Source organism: Myiozetetes cayanensis, unplaced genomic scaffold (genome assembly GCF_022539395.1).
Source record: "Myiozetetes cayanensis isolate MyiCay16 unplaced genomic scaffold, myiCay2020 scf3, whole genome shotgun sequence".
In the NCBI taxonomy this organism is placed as follows: Eukaryota; Metazoa; Chordata; class Aves; order Passeriformes; family Tyrannidae; genus Myiozetetes; species Myiozetetes cayanensis.
In genome coordinates this window covers 41,741,211-41,762,961 of record NW_026087521.1, presented here as the reverse complement: position 1 = coordinate 41,762,961, position 21,751 = coordinate 41,741,211, and the positions used below count along the sequence as shown (strand labels likewise).

Here is a 21,751-nt window from a genome sequence, read left to right as displayed (position 1 = left end):
AAGTATTCATTTGTAAAGCATGAAATTTTTATATAGGACTGCTAAAAACCATGGAGTAGACATATTTACTTAGTAGTTTTATTCTTTTTTGCAGGTTCTATAATCATATTTCTTCAACTGGTACAACAAAACATACTTACATATAAAAAACAAAACAAAGAAGGCTTGTTGAGCTTGATGCACAGTAAATCTATTTGGTTTATTCTTGTTTTATTGTTAAATATTATATTGCATTTAAGCAGACATTGTGTATATTGTGATTTCTAGCATTCCACACACAGCAGCTTATTTTTTCTCCCTTTAAATATGGGAAATAAAAATGGTTTTAGTTTGCTATTAAAAAAAAGAAATTGAGAAAGGGTACTGCTATATTACATGGCCCAGGAAATATTGGCTGCATGCTCTTTGGCTTTCATCCGTAGAACTGCAATGCTGGAGGACCTCCTTTCAAACTCTGGCTTGGTTTCAAAAGCATGTCCATTGGTTGCCCCAGAAAGTAATGAGTCAGTAAAAAAATTATTGAGGGGCACGTGGCTGAACTGATTCTGGTGGTTTGAAAAGCCTGTGTAGCCAGAATCTGTCCGGGGTGAATGGGAATAAGGTGTCATACAGGAAGACGTATCTCGTGGCAGCATGCAGGAAGTAACCACAGAACCACTAGCCGCATTCCCTGCCCACAGATTGTTCTGAATCTGGAACATATAAAATTAATACAATTAAATTTAGACAGTTCATCTTTTGTTTTCAGTAGTGTTTGATTTCCTTTACTTCACATATTCATTATTAGTTCTCCTCCAAAACAAGCAACAAGTACTTAACCAATTCTCTGCAATTATGTTAGAAAATAGTACAAAGCGATCACACGAGCCAAAATACTACATCCTTCACTTAAGAGCAAGGGTTGATGAGTCATATTCCTTGCTCTGTCATCCATATGTTCCATGGCTCCATATGTGATGTTTACCTTTGAACCTCAGGATGCCATCAGCCCATCCAGTCAATAAACTTAGTGGAAGCACACAACTGACTTCGGAGAAAAGAGGTCAAAAGAGTGTAAAAGATCATAACTGTTTTTACCATAAAACTTCTCCTCATCAGAATTCTTACTGTAATGGTAAGAAAGAGTAGAAAATGGTGAACAAAAGAAACCACTTTGGGTTTCTCAAGCAACAAAGCCCAACAAGTATTTGCAAAATTTAATATTAAGAATCCTTGCATAATTACTTTAAAAAAATGAAACCATAAATCACATGAATGATTGATAATACATTCAAGGGTTTATCTTCTTTTCTACATTCAAGAGTTATTCAACAGTTTTGAGATAAGACTTCTTTTCATTAGGTTTTTAGGTCAAATTATACTTTGAGGGCATTTCTGTTTCAGCGCTCAGCCTTAACAGGCTGCACTGTGCATCCACGGAAAATTTTGCATGACAGACTAGGACACAAACTTTGTGGTTACCAGCAATGCCTGGATTAACCGTGTAGTCAAGCTTTGATGTGTAATCCTTTCTATACTTGGCAGTCACTTAAAGCTCCATTCTGAGTCTCAGGCCTTCAATCGTCTATGCATAGATGCTATTTATGGATAGGCGTTTTTAACTTATTTGTTACTAGATAAACAGGCAGGAAGATTTTATAGACCTAGCATAAGCCAGTTCTTGTCATTACCTCAGACTGTGCATTTTTTTATTCCTGCCTTATTCACTTTGATTTGAGCAAACTTCATACTCAACAGCTGGCCTTCTGTTCTTTAAAAATCTCTGCTCTCTGTCTCTTTATGAGTATTACATGGATATGATATAATTTCTCACATACTCAAACTCCCTCAGTCATTTCTCACTTGCACACAGAGTTATAAAATATACAGCTTTGTATGTCTTCTCCACTTTAACTTATATCTCTTTCCTCAACGCTGATTTTTTTTAATGTACAAATAACACCATGCAAGACATTTTTAGCCCTCATTCACAGCAGAGAACTTGTCAACCAGTAACTATATCCTTTTATTTGTTTCACTTTGCTAAATTTGTCTTCATCCTAAAAATCTGTTTTCTGTTCAGTATATCATTGCTTCGATGCACTGTGATTGAGCCCACATGTCTTTGTTCTCTGCTGTATGTTGAAGTAATTGCAGTTACTCTTTGGTTAACACTGTAAAGTGAATTCCCACTTCAAACTTAATTTTACATTCATGTTCCAAATCCACAGACAAAGGAATTTTGACTTTAAGATATGAAGGTTATCTCTCTAGTTGACTGATTTTTTTTCTGCCAAAGTAGTGGTCAGGGGAAGTAATGAATTATGACAGACACACACATACACACACATACAGAATGAAAACATGTTTCTAATGCTGATGAGTTGGGGTTTTTTCCCGTTGTCCTATCACTTTGCAACAGCACATACTCACCCAACCACCAACAAACTAAAGCAATAAATTATGGTTCACTGAACTCATCTAGCTGAGATCTATTGCAGATAGCAAGGATGAAATAGTATTATTTTAAAAGTTAGTTTTAAACAGTTATATTAGCGAGGTCACCAGGAGCTGACAAACTAATTTGGTCTCCTTCAGAATTCCAGCAGCAAAAAAAAACAACCAGTAAATGCACCATTTTGGTTTCTTGCAGAAGCCTCAGGAAAAGTCATGGTAGCAACACATCTCACCAAACTCCTGGTCTGCTCAGCTCCTTGTTTACACAGACATTCATTTGTGCAGTCATACACAAAGTTCCACACACACTTGTGAATGGAGCTTGCTTTTCCATTCACACACATACACACAGCTAGCTGGGCACATCTCAGGCATCTGCTCCTGTATATTTGAGGTGGTCTGCTGAGAGATAAAGGAGTGAGAAAAGTGTCTGGGAAAGGACACAGAGGATGTTTCCTCTTTCTTGTCAGCCTCCTAAAATCTACATGAGGAAAGAGAATCTAATGAGAGTTTCAGAACTTGCCAGTTCCCTCTACCCTAATCAGTTTTCAAAAAACTCTGAAACATCAGCCCATGGGAAACCACTCTGTGTCTTGGCATGATCATCAGCTGCATTATTACTTCTAAGACAGTTTTGACTTATAATCAGACAAATTTGTCCAGGGTTAATCTATGCAGTGTCTAATACAGGAGCTGTTTTTGAAGGAGTTTATAACCTCCAAAGCTAACTCACATGCGAAAAAGTCTCACGTATCTGACTTACTAAAATTTATTCCTAAGAAATATTATGCCAAATGCTGCAGTCACCCAGGCTGCACAGATATTTATGGAAAAAAAATTCCCAAAAAATCTATTTAAATAGGAACGTACACAAGTTTGCCTTTAATACAATCATGATGGGAAGACTTCAAAAGGTTTAGAGGCTCAGTTTGAAAGTACTCAATAACCTATGTGATCTGGAGGAATCCCAAAAACACTCTTTCCTTCCATATTTAGCAGTTTGGTTTGCAGTAAACTAAGTTTAGTACCGTTAATTTTCTTGATATTTTTTCCTAGACAAATCTCTTTCAGTCTAGTTTCAGTGAAATTGCACAGGTGTAAATGAGAACAGAATTCAGTTGCAGATCCTAAAATATACCAATGTCTTGTTAAGGAAATATGTGAACAAACTATTAATTCCTAAAACTTTCAAAGGGGTGTCCTAGGTTTTTTCCTCAGAGGAAGGAATCCAAATTAGTAAACCTAACTTCAGGAATGCCACAGAATGCTAGAAAAGTTTTACATGTTTTCTTATGAGGCAGTTATGTTTTCCAAAAGAATGTTTCAGTCAGATCAATTTTCTATTGATTTTAGTTGGTTGAGTGACTTCACTTTTTATATTAGATTTTAATTTCTTAACAAGGAATTACAACATAAATATCTTGTAGTGAAATTTAGGTGCAGAAGGTATTCCTGTATTAAAAATAAATACAGTAGTGTTTCACAATAAGTTAAAATTATGAAACCTCCTTCTGGTATGTTAGAAGGAAAAGGGACGTTATGTACATAAATTTAAAGAAAATATTTTTCCTCTTAAAATCTTGTGTGATCCATGAACTATATAAAAGGCAATTCAGAGGCTGTGAATGAGGCTATACATAGAGCACATCTCTGGTTTCTTTTAACATCACAAGCAACTTGAGCTTTGCTCTTGTGGTTACCATGAAATTACCAGAGCCCTTCGATATATTTACCTACTGTATGTTTTATACACACATACACATGCACACACACCCTTCCTGATAGAAGAAGAAATAGGATTTCATAGGCATGACAAGAACATAAGAGAGAGTTATGGTTGTTAACACAGGTATGATATCATTTCCTAAGCACATGACCTTCTGCTTGACACTTCAGAGGAAAATGAGCTGAGGTAATTGGTCATCTCACTTAGTGTCATCACTTTTTTCTGTTAAACTTTCAAGCTCCTTGAGCTTCAACCTTTTTACACAGCACCTGGAGAAATCACATAAACTCAAGTCTCAACATTTTCTGAGTTTTATTGTCAGGTTCTCCCACCAACAAATCTCTTGACTCATGTTGTTTGAGTCACCTGCCTATCCAGACTGGAGTCTGTTTCCAACAGACACGCATATGAACACACATATATGAGCACACAACTTCTAATTGAGTAGACACATATTTTAGTCTTCACATTCTTATCTCTGTTAAGGTCTCTCAATATAAATATTATGTATGTTAATTATGTAACTATACTTATTACTCTAATAACTAATTAGAAATTGCACATTTTCTCTGTTTTCACAGTGTTCCTGGACACTGCAAGGAAATCAAGAGCGGCACTAACTGAACAGTTAAGAATTTACATAATTACACAAAATGTGAAAGTCAGACTGTTTTGCTAAATTTTTGTTAGTCCTCTTCTTGTATGAAACAACAATCCTTGTCCAGAAAACATCAAACCAGTGGTAGCACAAGGAGGCACTTTAGACAAATTAAATGCAATAGCTGTTAAACTGCTCAAAACTGCTAGTTCACAATTCATGATCTGTTAATTATTCCTAGTCCATCAGCACAATTAATTTGGTGTCACTTCAAACTTTTTTTGTTCTGTTTCTTAAGAACATCCAAAATATGGGTAGAGATTTGCTTGTACTTCCCAAGTTTATAGATTCTCAGAAGAATTTAAACTGAAAACTCACAACTAACCTTGAATTTAGACAAGGTTAACCAAGCCCCATCCAATCACATTTTGAGTAGCTCCAGCTACAGGGTTTCATTAATTTCTACAGACAGTTTGTTCCAAAGCTTTACCACACTCACTGTAATTTTTTATTTACATCTAGACAGAATATTTCTCAGTTTAATTGGTGAATCATTTTGTAGGAACTGTTGGACCTACTGAACGTGTGAAGATCAGCTGTACTGTGTTGGGTTCAGGTACGTAAGAGAGAACTGCAGCACACTGTTCTCAGATATGTGCATAAAATGCTACTTGGTCTATGGTAGTGAAAGGCTTAATAATACAGCTCTAAAATACGTGGTAGACCCCTTCAGTACATATTTAGGCTTACATGTGGTGAACAAAATAAAAATCTGATCATGCTTAAACAAGCTTGCTAAGCTGAAAAATAATGTAGGATTTGAAAAGTCATCAAGCTTTCATTCTTGTATGGGATGCTTTGTAAACTGTAAATTCTCCCTACTGCAATCTCAAGCCCAGTTATCATAAGAATTAATTATATTTCACATTATGATACAGTTAAAGACAAAACTTCATAGTTTGAAAAATACTATTAAAAAAATCTATCTCAGAAAAAAATGAATATGTCCTATAATTTAACCCCACTAAAGTCACTCTCACATTTAAAGAAACGCATGTTTCACAAAAAAACCCATAGAGCAGCAAACTGAATGTTGACACTGTGAGGAGGATTGCATACAGTGGTGGTTTAGAACCAAGAAAAAATAAAAGTGCACAAACTACTTTGTCTGTGGAACAGGCACCACCCAAAAAGATTAGAAGTGTTACTCTTGTTGAAAAATCAGCCACAGCAAGGCAAGCCAGCACACATGCAGCAAGCCACATACCATCCAGGTGGTGGCTCAGCCTGAGCTTCATGCTGTCACAGCTAGACAGCATGAGTGTAAACTTCTTTGAAGCTAACTCAGATATGTCTACTACATCTACTCCTACCAAATCAGTGTACCCATAGCTATGAACTTAATGAGCTATTGTGATTAACTGCCATTTATATGTCTGACTACAGTTAAAAGACATTTTCAGTCCTATAACATGTGATCTCTAATATATTCCATATGAGCATTTAATTAGAGCATGTAACTTTGATTATTGCTAATGAGGATTACCCATATGTACTAAGACTAGGGCAAACTCTAATGATGATCCAAGGACTTAGTACTTAACACATGTATACTGAAATCACTTCTACACTCTTTGAGTGCCAACAAATCATGTGATGTCTTGCAGTTCAACATATTAATTTGATTTATCAGTCTGGTGGATGGAATGCAAACTGCAGCCTCTTCTTTCTATTTCTGAGATTTCAACATTCTCCATTCTTTCTACACCTTCTACATCATTCCAGTTTCCATACTTTTGAATTGTTTTTGTCTCCTTAGGACTCTCACCTGCACTAGACATGGTTTTACCAGCCTAAACAAACATTTAAATTCTATCTAACTCTTGCCTGCATTTTCAAGGAAATAAAAAACCCCAAACATTTTATATATGATACTGAGAGGAAAAGCAGAATGGTGTGACAAAATGAATTCTTTTGAAAGAACTTAGAAGAAAAATGTCAACAAATGAATGGGATTCAAAAAAAAGCAAGAAGGAGGAAAAATGTAAAGTAAGGAAAGAGTCTAGTTAGGGGAAAAAATGTTACCCCTTATATCTGCTTTTCAGTGATACAATTTAATGTTTCTTTAAATACTGATGCACTTAATTATAAAGATAACATCTTTATAAATTTAACTGATACAGGGAAACCTGAAATTCTGTGTTATAATAGTGTAGGCTTTGGATCAAATTTCACTCTTCAGTGTGAATAAGGAGTGAGTAAAATGAAATTTTGTCTCTGGTGCCTTGCTACTTCTCATGCTTAAGCATTGAATCTGAGGAGATCAAGTACTCTTTGCAACATTAGTCTTCCCACTAACAGGATGGCAAAAGTAGTGAAATAAAGACCAATAAGGTAAGATAATAAGAAGGCTAAAGAAGCTTTTTATTGTTCTTCTCCCAACACAAAATATATAGATCCATGTAAGATAACTACAGATGACTATAGCTGAACAAGACATCAGAATTAAAAATACATTTTTAGAGATCATCTTGTCTATTTTATACCTTTTACTTTAGAAAGAAAAAAAAAATTGACCAGATTTTTGCCAACTATAAAGGGAACCCATCTCTAGCCTAAAAGTCCCTTCCATTAAGTTTCCTAAATAGAAATGTCTAATATTTATCTGACCACAGCTGCCTACTGTGAGGGGTGCATACTTCTTGTAAATCCTCCTCATCAGTAGTCTAACAATGTCTCGGATATCCTGAGACATCTTTAATAACACTAGGCACTGTATTTAGGTGACTGAATTAAGTATTGCTTGTTTACTAACATTTACAGAGGTGAGTTGAAGTAAGATTTCACTTCCCCATACAGTGAATCTTCATTCATTTTCCCACTGGTGTTAAGATGATGCCTCTTAACTTTCATACTATCAGTAGAATATTGCTAATTAATACAGCTCAAACTGTCTATTTGTTTTAACCAGTAAATTATTTTCTGAGTGCACTTATGATAACAGACCACAATGTGTTTACATCTGCAAGAGAAGCTTGAAGTTCAAGTAATGAAACTGAAACATTTTACTAAAATGAATGAAAAGCACTGTGTATAACATTTTCCTAGAAAAATCTGGTTTTCAGCACAATGTTATTAAAACCTTGAAAAAACATGTGAATAACAGATGATTGTGCTAGAATATCGTACTCACTGCCCTCCTTTGTAATTCATTATAATTAATAGAAGATGTACGCATGCAGAATTTGGGCAGTTCAGGAGATACTGAAATTCTTGGCAGAGAATATGAATAAGTATTCTACACAATAAGCAACACCTAAAGTCAACATACTGTAAAAGTAATGAATGTTAGACTAAAAGAGCAATGCAACCAAATATGATCTCAAAAAAACCCTAAATTATTACTATTTTGAAGATAAAGATGTGCAATTTAATAGCAAAATTAAACTGGATTATAGAAACTGGATTATAGAAGGTGTTGGACCAGACCACCTCCAAACGTCCTGTCCAACTTCAACCTTCCTCTGTTTCAGAGTCAACCTTCTATCTGAAATAAGTTGAAAGAATTATTTTCTCACAGGACAAACTTTTCAAGCTTATATAGTCACACAATGCCTAGAAGCATTATGTTCTTAATTTGTATTCAACGAAGATAATTGGTGAAGAGACTAAGCAGAAGTCTCCATGACACCCTCTGTTGACTGCAAGAGACTGATGCTTCTGCTGGAATGCAAGAGGGATGTGTTTTGTCAACATATCCAAGGTGGGACTCAGAGAAGAAAATCTTCAGGCTGCAAATCCTTTTAATGCACACCAGAGATTCGCATTTGTTCCTGTTCCTTCTGCCACACAGCTGTAAACATCTCATCTTGGTTTCATCCTTTTTCAATATTCATCCTGTATTTTTTTCCAGCCACAGGGAATCTGGTTTTCCCTGTTTTAATAAAGGTTTCATAAAGAAGATCTAGTGATCTGTGTTCCACAGTCCTGAAGAAAAACTATTTACTCAAAAGTATGGTAAAGCTTGTCTAATATTTGCTTATTTCATTTTTGCAATAGGAGTGCTTTTACACAGGTGGTGGGGAGAATAACAGTGAAGAAAAAAAAGATATTTGATTTTTTTTCTTATTAACTACAATGAAATAATAGAATTGTTTGGAAAATCAATTTATAACACTAAAATCAAATACACAGATAACAATTTTAAATACCTCTTTCTGCTTGAACTGTGGGATAGATTGATGAATTTATAGCAAGTCATACACTGTATGTTTATTTTCCGTAAGTAAGGCACTTATAAACAGACATCCAGTTCAAAAGATTTGAATTTAGGGTTGTTAGTGGTCATTGTCTTTTTAAAACAGATTTTTATTGTCTCAAGTGTTCTTATTGGAAATACTATGTATATTATACAGATGCAGTTTCTCTGAAGGTAAGGATTTAAGAATGTGACAACTATGAAGAATTACCAGTAGGTTAGTAAGAACATGAGTTTTTATTGAATGTTGTGTGATAATTACCTGGATACTTATTCATAGTCCAGTATACAGCAAAGTATCCACCTTCTTCACTGAGGACTAAGGTACCATGTTTTTACCATGTAGCCAAACTCAGCTGAAATAGCCAATGTAAAGTGGACTCAGACCTTCATTTAGCTCCTTATTCCTATTCTTGAAGTACAGTTTAGTACAACGCAAAGTTCTTAAACAAATGACCAGACTCAATTACATGTTTGTGCCTCTGTTTATCTGCAGTCTGTTTGTATTTGTAGGTGAACACAACATATCTCTATCTCTGTTCATGAATGAGTATACATTTTATATTTGTATATATTTTAGAGATGCTTGATTTAAGATTATGGGACCAACATTTGCATTTCAATTTCTATTTTTAAGAATTTATAAATTAATAACAGAAGGTTTTACCAGGTTGAAATTCTGTTATGTCATCAGTCTAGGAGATATTTTTTTCACAAAAGTGTAAATAGAAATGCTGTGAACTCACTTATCTTTTTAACAATCTGAAAGTACAGAATAGATATTTTATTTGGTTTAGAATTTTATGGCTCACACACACATTACCAAATAATTAAAAAAGGTGGGATTTTTGAAAAACATTAATTTTAGGACAATCATTTTAAGTTCTTACCAATGACATACATTATTCCATTATCTTTTGCTAATGAAACTTCTGTCAATTGGGAAAATTTGTAGATGACGTTTACTAAAATTGGAAGATGAGCTTGCAGACACAAAATTTTGTCTAGAAATCCCAAAGTTTATGTATGATTCTTTGTATGATTTGTTATGATGTTATAGATAAGTCAGAAAGGCCTTCAAAAGAGAGCTGAACACCTAGAGTGAGATCTGTGAGTGACCATACATCTCTCTGTAAGTTTACGGATGAGTACCTAAGATCTTTTTGCACACCTTTATCTAGGTAAGTCTCAAATAACTATTGTGTCCACCTAATTAAACACAGAGTGTGTCGTGCAGTGGTTGCTGATGTAATTTGGGTTAACGCACTATTAAACTATAAAATAAAAACAGGCTAGCCTGGTTATGTCCATGTTCTGAGATAACAGAGCACAAGGCAGCTCTGGCCCAGGCACCAAACCCAGTAACGTGTATCCTCTTCAGAGGTAAAGCATGTTAAGCAGGTAGATGACACATGGACCAAAAACCCTGGTTCAAAGCTAATCACTGTCATAATCTTAGAATTGTTAAAACTGGAAAAGACCTCCAAGATCACCCGATCCAACATTTGACCAAACACCACCATACCAACTAAACCATAGCACTAAGTGCCACATCCAGCCATTTCTTCAACATTTCCAGGGATATTGCCTCCACCACTCCAATGCTTAACCACCCCTTCAGAGAAAAATCTCTTCCTGATGTCTGACCTGAACATTCCCTGGCACAGCTTGAGGCTATGTCCTCTTGTCCTGTCACTTATTGCCTGGGGGAAGAGGCCGACCCTCACCTGGCTACAGCCTCCTTCCAGGTACTTGCAGAGAGTGATAATGTCACCCCTGAGCCTCCTTTTCTCTAGGCTAAACAACCTCAATTCACTCAGCTGCTCCTCATATGACACCTTCTAGACCCTTCACCAGCTCTGTTGACCTTCTCTGGACATGATCCAGCACCTCAATGTCTTTCTTGTAGTGTGGGGCCCAGAAGTGGACACAGCACTCGAGGTGTGGCCTCAACAGTGCCGAGTACACAGGGCAATCACTTCCCTGGTCCTGCTAGACACACTATTTTTGATACAAGTCAGTATGCTATTGGCCACCTTGGCCACCTGGGCACACTGATGGCTCATTTTCAACTGGCTGTCAGCCAGCACTCCCAGATCCTTTTCTACTGGGCCACTTTCCAACCACTCTTCTCCCAGCCTGGGGGAATGCAGAGCATGACCGAAACAAGCCCACATAGAATATGAGTATATTCTTAAGACTGGCAAAGACTCTGCTACCTAATGAAGTAGAAGAGCAACAGAACACCAGCAGTGGAAGGGACTGCTGTGTATGGTGCTTTTTTTTTTATTAATTATATGGTAAAAGCAGTGGGAAGCTTTTACATGAAAAACAATAGCTTCAGAATAAAAGTATTCAATGTGCTAAAACAAGCAAGCAGAAAAACAATAACAGAGAGTAAGGCAAGGCAGTAAACCAAAGGACTGGAGAACAGAGACAGAAGATTATAATCTTATTACACAGTATACCTTACTATATACTAACAGAGAACTGAAAAAGAGTAAAACAAATTAAACAAACTACAGCTGCCTAAAAGAGCAGTCTTGTCTCTCTGCCTCCCTCTCCCAGCCATATACATTCAATTCTGATTGTACATGGTTATAATATGCGTTCACGCTAGCAGAAGACTTGTTCTATTTAATGGTCTGTCAAAGTCCATAAAGAAGTGATGCATGTTTAGTATATCAGAAGAAAGTTGTCTAGAGATCACACAGTTTATACCTCATCTTAGCAAAGCGTACAAGACCAGAGTTATTAAGACAGTTGTCAAATGTAGAACCAAAGTACTACTTGGTATTTGCCATACCTGAGGGTAGCTGTCAGTCCTTGGAAGAACAGATATATCATATGTGGCAGCAAAATGGCTCTTAGCTTGCTGGATCTGACCATAGCGTTCTCTTTTCCTCCATTTTGCTCTTCGATTCTGGAACCAAACCTATAGTATACAAGGAAGCAGTCATAATGTTAACTGAATTACATACTGTGTAAAAAAATTTAAGAAAAAGCCAAGAGATTTTTAACAGTAGCTTTGAAAATTTCTGTTTATCTAAGAAAGAGCGATTTCCACCCGAGAATTAAATTCTTGCAGTTTCAATCTTGTCAATGTCAAACCTACTTAAGTTATTCCTGTCTGTTTTAAAAGTACATATTATTTTTTTTCTATTACCTAAAAAAACCCCAAAACCAAACAGCCGAAAACAAAATCAAAAGCAGCAACCTACCTGAGAAAGATCAGTCCATAGCAAGTCAAATTGTAACTGAGCTTTCTTTTAATTTCCTATGCCCACTGACTTTCTATGCCTAACCATAATCTGCCTCTTAGGGGTGTACATAATCTTTATTAAGTGCAGCAATGAAAAGGTAGAAAAAAACTGGTATCAGGACAGTAAAAACTGGCACTGTAGGAAAGGTTTCTGTAAGGAAGGCTAAAAGGGCAGGAAGATAATAAAAATTCACCATGACACAGACAGTTTTAAAAACATTGTGGGTTTTTTTCCCCAGTGTTTTTAGGTGATATCTCTATCCGATAATGGAAAACTAAAGAATTGCACTTTACACTTAGACTGTGAAATAATTTGGACTATGAAACAATTTAGAACTGAATGCTTTCTTGTCAACTAAAAGTTAATTTCTTTATGCTTGAAGTTCTTTATAGCCTGTGGACTGTTCTGTAATATTTTGAGCGTTGGGTGTTATATCAAAACCTATCATTTACACATTTCTTTCTTTTACTAATATCTGTCATTGTCCAATGGTTTTCAAAATTTATTTTTTATTTCAGACATTTTAGTTTGGACTGGTTAAGACTTATGCTGATAAATTAAAACAAGTCCTAAGAAAAGTAAAACTGTATAAAAGTAATATCCAACAAGTCTTTATTGTTCTGGTATAAGCACACTCATTACAGCTTTTTTAAGAAGCCACTGTACTAACAGAACCATTATTTTTTTAAAAGGAAAGAATGTGATAGGTTAGTCTTCCTGCTAAATTGATCATGAATCAATTTGTATATAATAATAATGGCCAGTCTTCGCGAGCGAAGATCCGGGGAAGGTCTTTACACCTTCCAGCCTGCGCATTGGATTTTTTAGGTGAGACACAGTGTGCGCGGAACTGAGCCCACCCTTTAATCCTAAGGTTCATCTGCCGGGGCCAAGCGAGCTTGGACGGTGGCAGCGAGGTCCTTAGGACGTAGATGGGTTGCCTTTAAGGGCTAACGAGCCCCACCTGCCCGGGAGTGGCCCTGACCGGGAATCGAACCCGGGCCTCAGCGGTGATAGCGCGGCGCCTTTACCACTAGACCACCAGGGGCTCTCAATTTGTATATATACATACTTGAATAGAGGTTTTTTTGTATAGACAATTCCTGTATTTTGAGGGATAATTTCTGATCCCAGATTCTGGAATAGTTAAAATAACCCTGTACTGTAATTCCATTCTTGCACTGATATCTGGAGAACTCAACTGTCCTTTGATACTGCTTAAGCAATCAGGGCATATTTTTGCTCATTTTCATTCTCAAGCACACGTTGCAGATTTAGTATGTGCAATCTTTTAAAACATACTCAACCATCAAAGCAAGTCTCATGCATGTAACTCCTGAGCATGTATTGTTAGGGACCTTGTTGGTAAATTTGTGTTATTTATGATGCCTGAGGTTCAACAAAAAGAAAAGAAAAGGCAAAAAAAATTCTCCTGTCTCCACAGGAGTCATCAGGGACAAGATAAGAGAATTTAGTCATGGGGCTTTTTCATTGAAAAAAGACCTTGACAATCTCTTTAAAATGGGTACCAATTACTTCACTGATATGCAGCAGGAAGAGAACAACTTAGATAAATTAGATTCAGGTTGGCTCTCTCTGCATGTGTGCAGGACAAATATTAAATTGGATGTTGATGAAATGGCAGTGAAGGGAACTGTGGGTAAGGTATCCAGCTGATCACTCTGCTAAACTAAATCAAACAATTTGCTCGAATTTATAGTAACTAAACAAGAAAAAAAGCACACATTCTTTTTTCTTTGACAATCCCCCAAAATGTTTCTGTTTACAACACTTTACTAGAAACTGACTCTTGGCAGAGATAAAGTAACCATTTGCCTCCACAAAGCAATGTAGAAATCTGCTGCTTGTTATCCTTGAATTGCCAGATGCTTGCCTCTAATGACGTAAGGCCTTTTAAATTGCTTAATCTTGTGATGGAATACTCTTGTTACTCTGGACAGAAATGATCACCATGTCCTTTCATATTTAGCATATGAGAAATGGAAAGATCAGTAATCTTTCAAGAAAGGGAAGAACATATTTAAATAAGATAGAAATAGAAATTTGTGAAAATCTGGTACAGACACATATATTTTTCATTTACTCTCTTTTTTTAATACTCTTGGTATATGAAGCCTCTAAACCTTAGAACAAAAAAGGTATAAAAAGTCCATTGACAAACTAATCCAATTCTCTCCCTGTTCTGACTATTAATTTGTTCTTAAAGTAGTTCTCTTTATTCTAGAATTATGCATTTGTTAGAACAGTGTTTTAGTATTATGAAAGCTTATTTTTTTAAGTCAAGACTAAATCGCAGTGAATGGAAATCATACTTGGAAAGTTGTACCAAATTCAGAGGGAGAGGGATTGCACAGAACCTGAAGAGTTGAAAGCCACTGAACCGATTCTCTCCGCATTGCTGATATTGCATCAGTGTAACTGAACACATAGTTTTGGACTCTATTTTCTGATGACAACAGTGAATATGATGTCTGGTTGAATAGACATGAAAAGAACACTTCTTTATAAAATTAATTAGCTGACTTTGTTTCTGAAAGTGATCCTGGTTTAATTTCAGTTTGTATGCATGTGCACTGATGTCTATTTCTTTATATGCATGCATGAGTATGTGTTTAATTACAAGTTGTGAAGTTGTTATCGTATTCAAGTTACTAAATTAAAAAAATTAATCCCAGTCTGTAAGAATCAACAGGAGTGCTATTCTCTACATTGAAGTGATGATTGTTACCAGAACAGGGAAGATATCTAAAATAAGGATAAACTTGCAAAATGTGGCTCATACCCTTTCCTTATGGAAGATCTCTATAAAGGGGAAAGACTGTGTTTCCTGGATGCTTAGCTTCTTTTCTCACCATTACACATCCAAAGCCATAAATATTGTTGAGATTACTGTACGAGCACATACTGAATGAATCACATTTGTACGCAATGAAGATACTCAAATAATGCACTAAGTGATCAACAGTATGTTTCATCCCAAAAACTAGAATAATGTTATTCATCAGTTATACAAGTTTAAAAATCAGCAAATGTTCCTCCTAATTTTGTGATTTCTAACATCATTCCACACAACAGAGATTAAAGGATTGCTTTACACAGGCATAAATATATATATATATATATATGCACACACACACACACTTATGTATGTGCATTTTCACTACATAGTCTTTGGAAATTAAAAAGAAATGTGATTACTTTTTAGACTGTACTTTTCATGCCATAACACACATCTGAACTACATGCAATAGGTCTCTTCAATGGGATCTTTACATGTAACAGTTTACATATTCACTGCCTGGTATTCTACAAGAGATCAAGACAACTTTACTATTGATGATGTTTTCTCATCCTTCAAACAAGTTTCTAGAACAGCAACACAAGCTATTAAAAAAAAAAATAACAAGTTATTTCAGTACTGCAGCTCATATCCATGAAGAAATAAAGCAAAATGAGCAGTTTAGTTTAGTTCTACAGGCTTTTGTGCAATCCCCAGGAGTGTCATTTACCAGTTCCTACAATACACATTTTGTCATGGAAATACTGAAGTTTGGTTCCTACCTGGACTCTGGCCTCAGTGAGCTCTGTTCTCAGAGCTAACTGTTCTCTTACATAGACATCGGGGTAGTGAGTTTTCTGGAATACTTTCTCCAATTCCTCCAGCTGCAAACTGGTAAAAGTTGTTCTGTGTCTTCTCTTCTTACTGCTGGAGACATTACTGTCACACTTATCACCAAGTTCATCCAGGTCTCCCTTCTCCTGCATCCCTTTCACTGGAGACATCCTAAGATTATTGCAATTGTCCATGGGCCTGCTCAACTCTGTGTGAAGAGGCTGTCCTTCCACTTTAGTAATCCCGTAGTTCACTGTACACAAGGTGGGTTAACAACTGGTTAATAACTGGTTAAATAACTGATTAAGGGGGCAGGGGGACCGGGGAGTGAGATGGGGGAGGGAGGCCAGGGGTGCGCAGGGGTTTCGATTCAGGAGTTCATATAAAACAGTTTCACAAGGATCACGATTCCAAGAGGCTGTGTTATTCCTACATGAGATCGTGGAGGAGGAATTTGTAATATTAACCACAGACATAATAAAAATGCTAAAACACATTGAATTTTAACTGAGAATTGTATCTGAAAATATCATCTAAAATCCTTCAAAGTAAGGGGACTGCACAAGAGTACTTGGAGTACTCTCCCATTACTGCCACTAAAGTAGTTAATAATCCATGAAATTGGTGTCAAATAAAGTTGCACAGATAAGGAATCTTAGCCCAAATCATATTTTCATAGAAACAGCACAGACTATTGATAAATGTGCCTTTAAACTTGGAAGTAAATGAAAAAACTTCTATTTTTATGAAAATACAAAATAACAGTGAAATAAACTAAATAGCTATAAACTGACAAATCAAGAAGCGAGTGAAAATGAAAATTAACTTCACTTTACAAGCTTAATAAATTCCTTCTCTTGGATTTGTAAAGTGGAATTGTTTCCAATTAGGTTTGTTATGGTTACAAAACACAGAGCATTTCTGCAAAATGTTAACTTACTAAAAGAGATTGTTTCATATACTTTGTATAAGGATTGAAGAAACTATTTGTCTTTAGGTAAAACCTGAGTGGTAGAGATAAGAAATGTTCTGCAATAGGTTCTTAATGGGAAATTAAAAGATTTCCTATTTTTTAACATTTTTATTCATCTCACATCACTGGAAATGTCATGAGATAAGTTATAGGATTCAAAAAAGCTTTCTTTTTTCTTTTCTCAGAAAAAAAGTGAAAAAAATTTAAAACTCTATAGAAATTAAAATCTACAAGGATGGCATGTAACATACTATAGGAAGCTTGCTGTGGGATTTTCCCACGTTCTCAATAATATTTTTTTTCAATCCGAGCTGATAGTAGCAAAACAAAATTTTTAGATATTTACCATCAACACGTACATAGATAGGAAATACCACAAAGCCCTCCAGGTACCCATTAAATTAGCTAATTAAGAAAAACTTCAACTTATAAATCAATTTTCTGTAGTTTGGGGGTTTTTTAAGTGGTACTTGCAGAAATCTGTCATTATTTCTTACAATTTTTTTCGTACGAAAAAAGGCATACTTTCAAAAAATATATACTTCAATGACTTTATGAAGTCAAAAAAGATATTGTTAGTCGCCTTATTGCAACTGATCTTAACCATGTTTTGCAATTCTACTAGGAAATTAATTTTTCAATTTTTTTTCTATATGCGATTTCCATCATGTTGGAATAATGAGGAAAAATTTTAAATGTCTCAAAAATAAACCCTTCCACATTCGCCTTGCCTATCGGCTAGAAAAATATAATAATTGGTGGAATATTTAACATTATTTGGACTGCCTAAATCATTTTCGGAGGAATCACCTATACCCATTACTTGATAACACGGCAGAGAGAACCCCGCTACCCTCGCAGGACTGTATTTGAAAGAAGCAAACACTACCAGGTGACCTTGTGTCCCCCTCCTGCAACGGCACCGGAGATCCGGCCGTGTCTGGTGTCCCTCCGACACCGACACCCGGGGATGCTTTCCCCGCGAGTTTGCTGGGTGAAAACGCCGCTACCCTCAGCGGGGCGGGGGGGGTGCCCGGGGTCCGTCCGAGGGGGTGACCGGGGGCCGACCGGGTGGTACCGGAGGGTGACCGGGGGCGGCTGTGCCCTGCGGCACCCTCTGGGATAGGCCGGGACCCGCTGGCCCGTCGGTACCCCGGGAGCGTGGGCTCGGGGCCGGGGCCGTACCGGAGTGCCCGGTGCGGTGTTCCTCGGCAAGGCGGGCAGAGACCGGGAAGGAAGGCAGTAGCCGGAGGGTTGCACTGAAAGGAAAAGAGCTCTTTAAAGTAGACAGTTGCCTTCTCCCTGGTATTTTTTTTTTGTTATAATAATAATAATTATTATTATTATTTTAATTATTATTATTGGGTTTGTTATTGTTATTTTACTACGACCTAACAGCCCCTCACATGCCTGCACCCAAAGACTGCACAGCTGCCTTTGGTCTCCCTGGGCAGGAGAATCCCTGCCCTCCCCTGTACATCTCCAGGAGAGAGAATAACTTTGGAAAGACGACTCACCGTTGTCCTGGCAGGGTGATGTCCTCTCCAGCCTCACATGATGCTCAGCCCTTTGCAGAGGATTGAAGGCCTGTACGCATTTGCTGCCTGACGTTTTGCTATAAAAGGATTCATTGTCCAAAGTTTCCATAACGTGCTCCAAAGTGCCTCCTGCTCCCATGTAAAAGTCACTGTTCTTGCTCGGCTGGCTCTTCAGGGCAAACTTCTCGCTCAGAAAATCCATAATCATCTAAGGCTGCCTGAGAGCCTCTTCCCTAGACAGAGGCTGGACTGTGAACAAGGGAGGGAGAGTGAGTGGATGGGAGGAAAAGGAGGGAGGGAAAGGCAGTCAGACCTCAGGGAGCTGTTTTGCCTCTGAGCCTTTGATTTGTCTTGTCTTGAAAGGGGGGACCCGAAGTTGCTCTTATATCTTGAAGCTCAGCAGGACTTCTTATGCAACCTCCCATTTCTAATGAATATGAAAATAGGCAAGAAGTCTAACTCCACCCCAGGTCCCTCAAGACCTAATCCCAACACAGGAGGGAGTTCCAGGCCCATTTTCAGACAGATCTGTTTCAGACAGACACACACACACACAAGCGTTAGGGGAGGGTGAGGGGAGATAGGGAGGGAGGAAAGGAGGATAGATAAAAAGGACATTTCCCTTCTGCAACCTCTTCACATTTCTTCAGGGATCCTTGAAAGAGAGTAATCCCTCGCTTCTATCCCTCTCCCCCCAGCTCCCCGAGAGGCTTAGAGCAAGATAATTTCAGGGGCACATACCCTCAAGTAAAGGGTCTTCTTTAATCGATTTGACTGATACGTCCGTAGCTGCAACCCTGTTCTCTGAAGCTGTAAAATTAAGAATCGGTGTTCCTTCTTTATTAAAGAGCTCAAAAATCTGTCCTAGGGTTAAAGAGAGAAAGAAATATTATGGGCGGTTGTTTGTGTAGAGGGAATGGAAAACAGAGAAACTTAAAACTAGAAATCTCTCATCAGAAACCAGTCTAAAAGACAGTTTATTATGAAACAGATCTCATCCAGTCTGCTTCTCTGTCTGTGTTTGGAGGGTGTGTGCGTGTGTGCAAAGCATTAAAACGGACCTTTATTTTAAACCTGAAATATTACTACCGAGTTGAATAAAAATAATAAAAAAATTAGTTTATAAATGAAAGTATTTTTTAAAAAGTCTTAGGTGATAAAATGGAAAAGAAATGAACCATGTAAGGATGCATTCCTCTGGATATTGGGAAAACGAGTAGTTTTCACACAAAGTGTGAACTTTGAAGTGTTGAATTCCATGACCCTTTCGCACATTGATAAGATTTAAAACACAGTCGAGAGATAGGAGACTATTTCGAAAAGGGTCTGAATTACGGAGAAGGGCTGCTCCCTGATTCCTCATGAAAGGAGTACTCGGTGAAGCAAAGTAAACCCGAGACTTCAATCAGCATTGTGGGCCCGCGCTTGTTTGTTCTACTGAGTCTGTTTTAAAATCCAGTTCAGTGGGCCCTTCCCCCATTGAGGCGAGGAGGGGGAGAAGCAGCGAGGCTTTAATGAGTGGTTGAAGTATCAGTGCAATAATGGCCATGGGGGCTGTGGAGCGGCTTAAAGACCTTTCCTGTGAACCCAATCAAAGGTGAAGGGAAAGACCAGTTCAGGTCCAACGTATTTCTCGGCGAGTGGCTTCCCTTCCTTCTTCAGCTGACCTCTGATTTAATGTTTTCCCAGAAAACGGGGTAACTAAGTGAGGGATGCTTGTTTCATCCACAGTCGAATAGCTGCGGGCATCACCCGCCACACGCACAACCTGCCCTTCCCTGTCATCTGTCAGAACCAGGCTGCCTCCCCCGCAACTCCGTCCTGTTTCACAGCGTTACCTGCCGCCACCACGGAGCCCCTTCGGGACAGAGAGCAGAGGTGGTGCTCGGGGACTTGGGGTGGTCGGTGTGTTTGGTGGGGTGGGGTGTCGCTTTGCTATCCTGTGGAGAGGGAGAGATGGAAGAGGTTCCCGTAAGCCGCCGGGAGACGGAAAGATGAAGAGACGCGGGGAGCGAGCGGTGCCCTGAGTGCGCGGCCAGGTGCGGCGAAGGGGCAGTTCGCTGCCTGCCCGGGAGAGGGGTTGGACACGGCCCCAGGAGCCGCTTCAGGGGCAGCTCCCGTCCACGAATTCCTCTTGAAAACGACGCGTTTCCTCCCTGAACCTCTTGGAGCAACGCCTGCTCCGGAGCCGGCGAAATAGATCTTCTCCCTGCCCCCGCATCTCCGTGTGCTGGCACTTCGGCAGCGTGTTTATAACTGTGCCTTAAAAGCACTACATGCCTTGGGGGGAGGGGAAAAAAAAATAGAGAGAGAGGGGGAAAAAAAGGAGCTCTAGATGTCTTTTAAATGAAAGACACATGCAACGTTGTTGCAGCTTGCAATCCACTTTTATCCCAATAAATATCCCTCTTTAAAGACAACTATTAAACTCCAGGATAGCCGAGGACAAGGAGCATCTCCTGTGATCGTAAAAAACCCAGGGACTCCCTAACGAGGCCGGAGGGAGTGTGGGTGACAGCCGCAGGGACACGCGTGTCCCGTTGGCTGCGAGGAACGGCCTCGGCGATGGCGGCGGTCGGTCCTCCCGGACTGGCCCGCAGCCTCAACCCCGCCGCTCCCTCCCCTTCCCGGGACAATCTGACCACCCCGGTGGCGCTGACCCGCGGGGGGCGGGAGGCACCGACCTCGACTGGGGACCGGGATGGGGACTGAGCCTGCCGCGTCCTCTGTGCTCTTCATCCCCTTCCCGCTCCGCTGAGAAAACACGACCCTCCCGCATCATCTTCACCCCAGCGGAGACTCCACTCGCTTGTCGTCCCGTCTTTGTGAAGCACTCCCCGCCAAGATTAGCGCCGACATTTATACAAATGCGTTTAAGTATCTATTAGAGCGCGACACAACTTATAACCAGATCTTAAAATCCGTCCCTCCTCCACATGAAATAAATAAATAAATGAAAATCAGAGTGGTTCCACATCACTGTTAGCTCCAGGGACCAAATTCTGCTCTTATTTTCCTCTATGTAATCCAGCGGACTTCAAAGTGAAGGAGAGATGTAACCTAGGGGAGAATTGGCGCCACGTATGGCAATCGTTCTCCTTAAAAGCTTGAAAACAGAAAGTTGACTTCAGTGGGCTAAAATCATTTGAGAGGGGTTGGACAGATCCCGGGGGACAAGGCGGTAAAGCAAAAAAAAATTCTGTGCTGAGGTGAGACAGCTTTGAAAAGCATCTTTCTTCAGGGACCGACTCCCTCCGCCAGGCAGCCCGGTTATTAAGAGCTGCATGCAGATGTGCCGCTGTGTTTCCAGAGATGGAGTATCTCC

At 38.6% G+C, this 21,751-nt stretch overlaps 1 protein-coding gene across 1 annotated transcript; it reads right to left on the bottom strand.

The window, feature by feature from the left end:
* Positions 1–344: 344 nt before the first annotated feature.
* ALX1 (ALX homeobox 1) lies at positions 345–19,232 on the bottom strand. Its single transcript, XM_050323905.1, has 5 exons — positions 19,168–19,232; positions 18,406–18,675; positions 15,864–16,168; positions 11,825–11,953; positions 345–692 (listed from the first exon to the last, which is right to left on the bottom strand). Exons 2-5 carry the CDS (start codon positions 18,632–18,634, stop codon positions 372–374), a joined length of 984 nt encoding a protein of 327 aa, XP_050179862.1. The 5' UTR covers positions 18,635–18,675; positions 19,168–19,232; the 3' UTR covers positions 345–371.
* Positions 19,233–21,751: the final 2,519 nt, after the last annotated feature.

Coding starts and splice junctions, on each gene's coding strand:
- ALX1 (XM_050323905.1), bottom strand. CDS start 18,634: ATGATTATGGATTTTCTGAGCGAGAAGTTTGCCCTGAAGAGCCAGCCG. Junction 16,169..18,405: donor ATCACCCTGCCAGGACAACG/GTGAGTCGTCTT, acceptor CCTTGTGTACAG/TGAACTACGGGATTACTAAA. Junction 693..11,824: donor GGACTGACAGCTACCCTCAG/GTATGGCAAATA, acceptor TATATGTTCCAG/ATTCAGAACAATCTGTGGGC.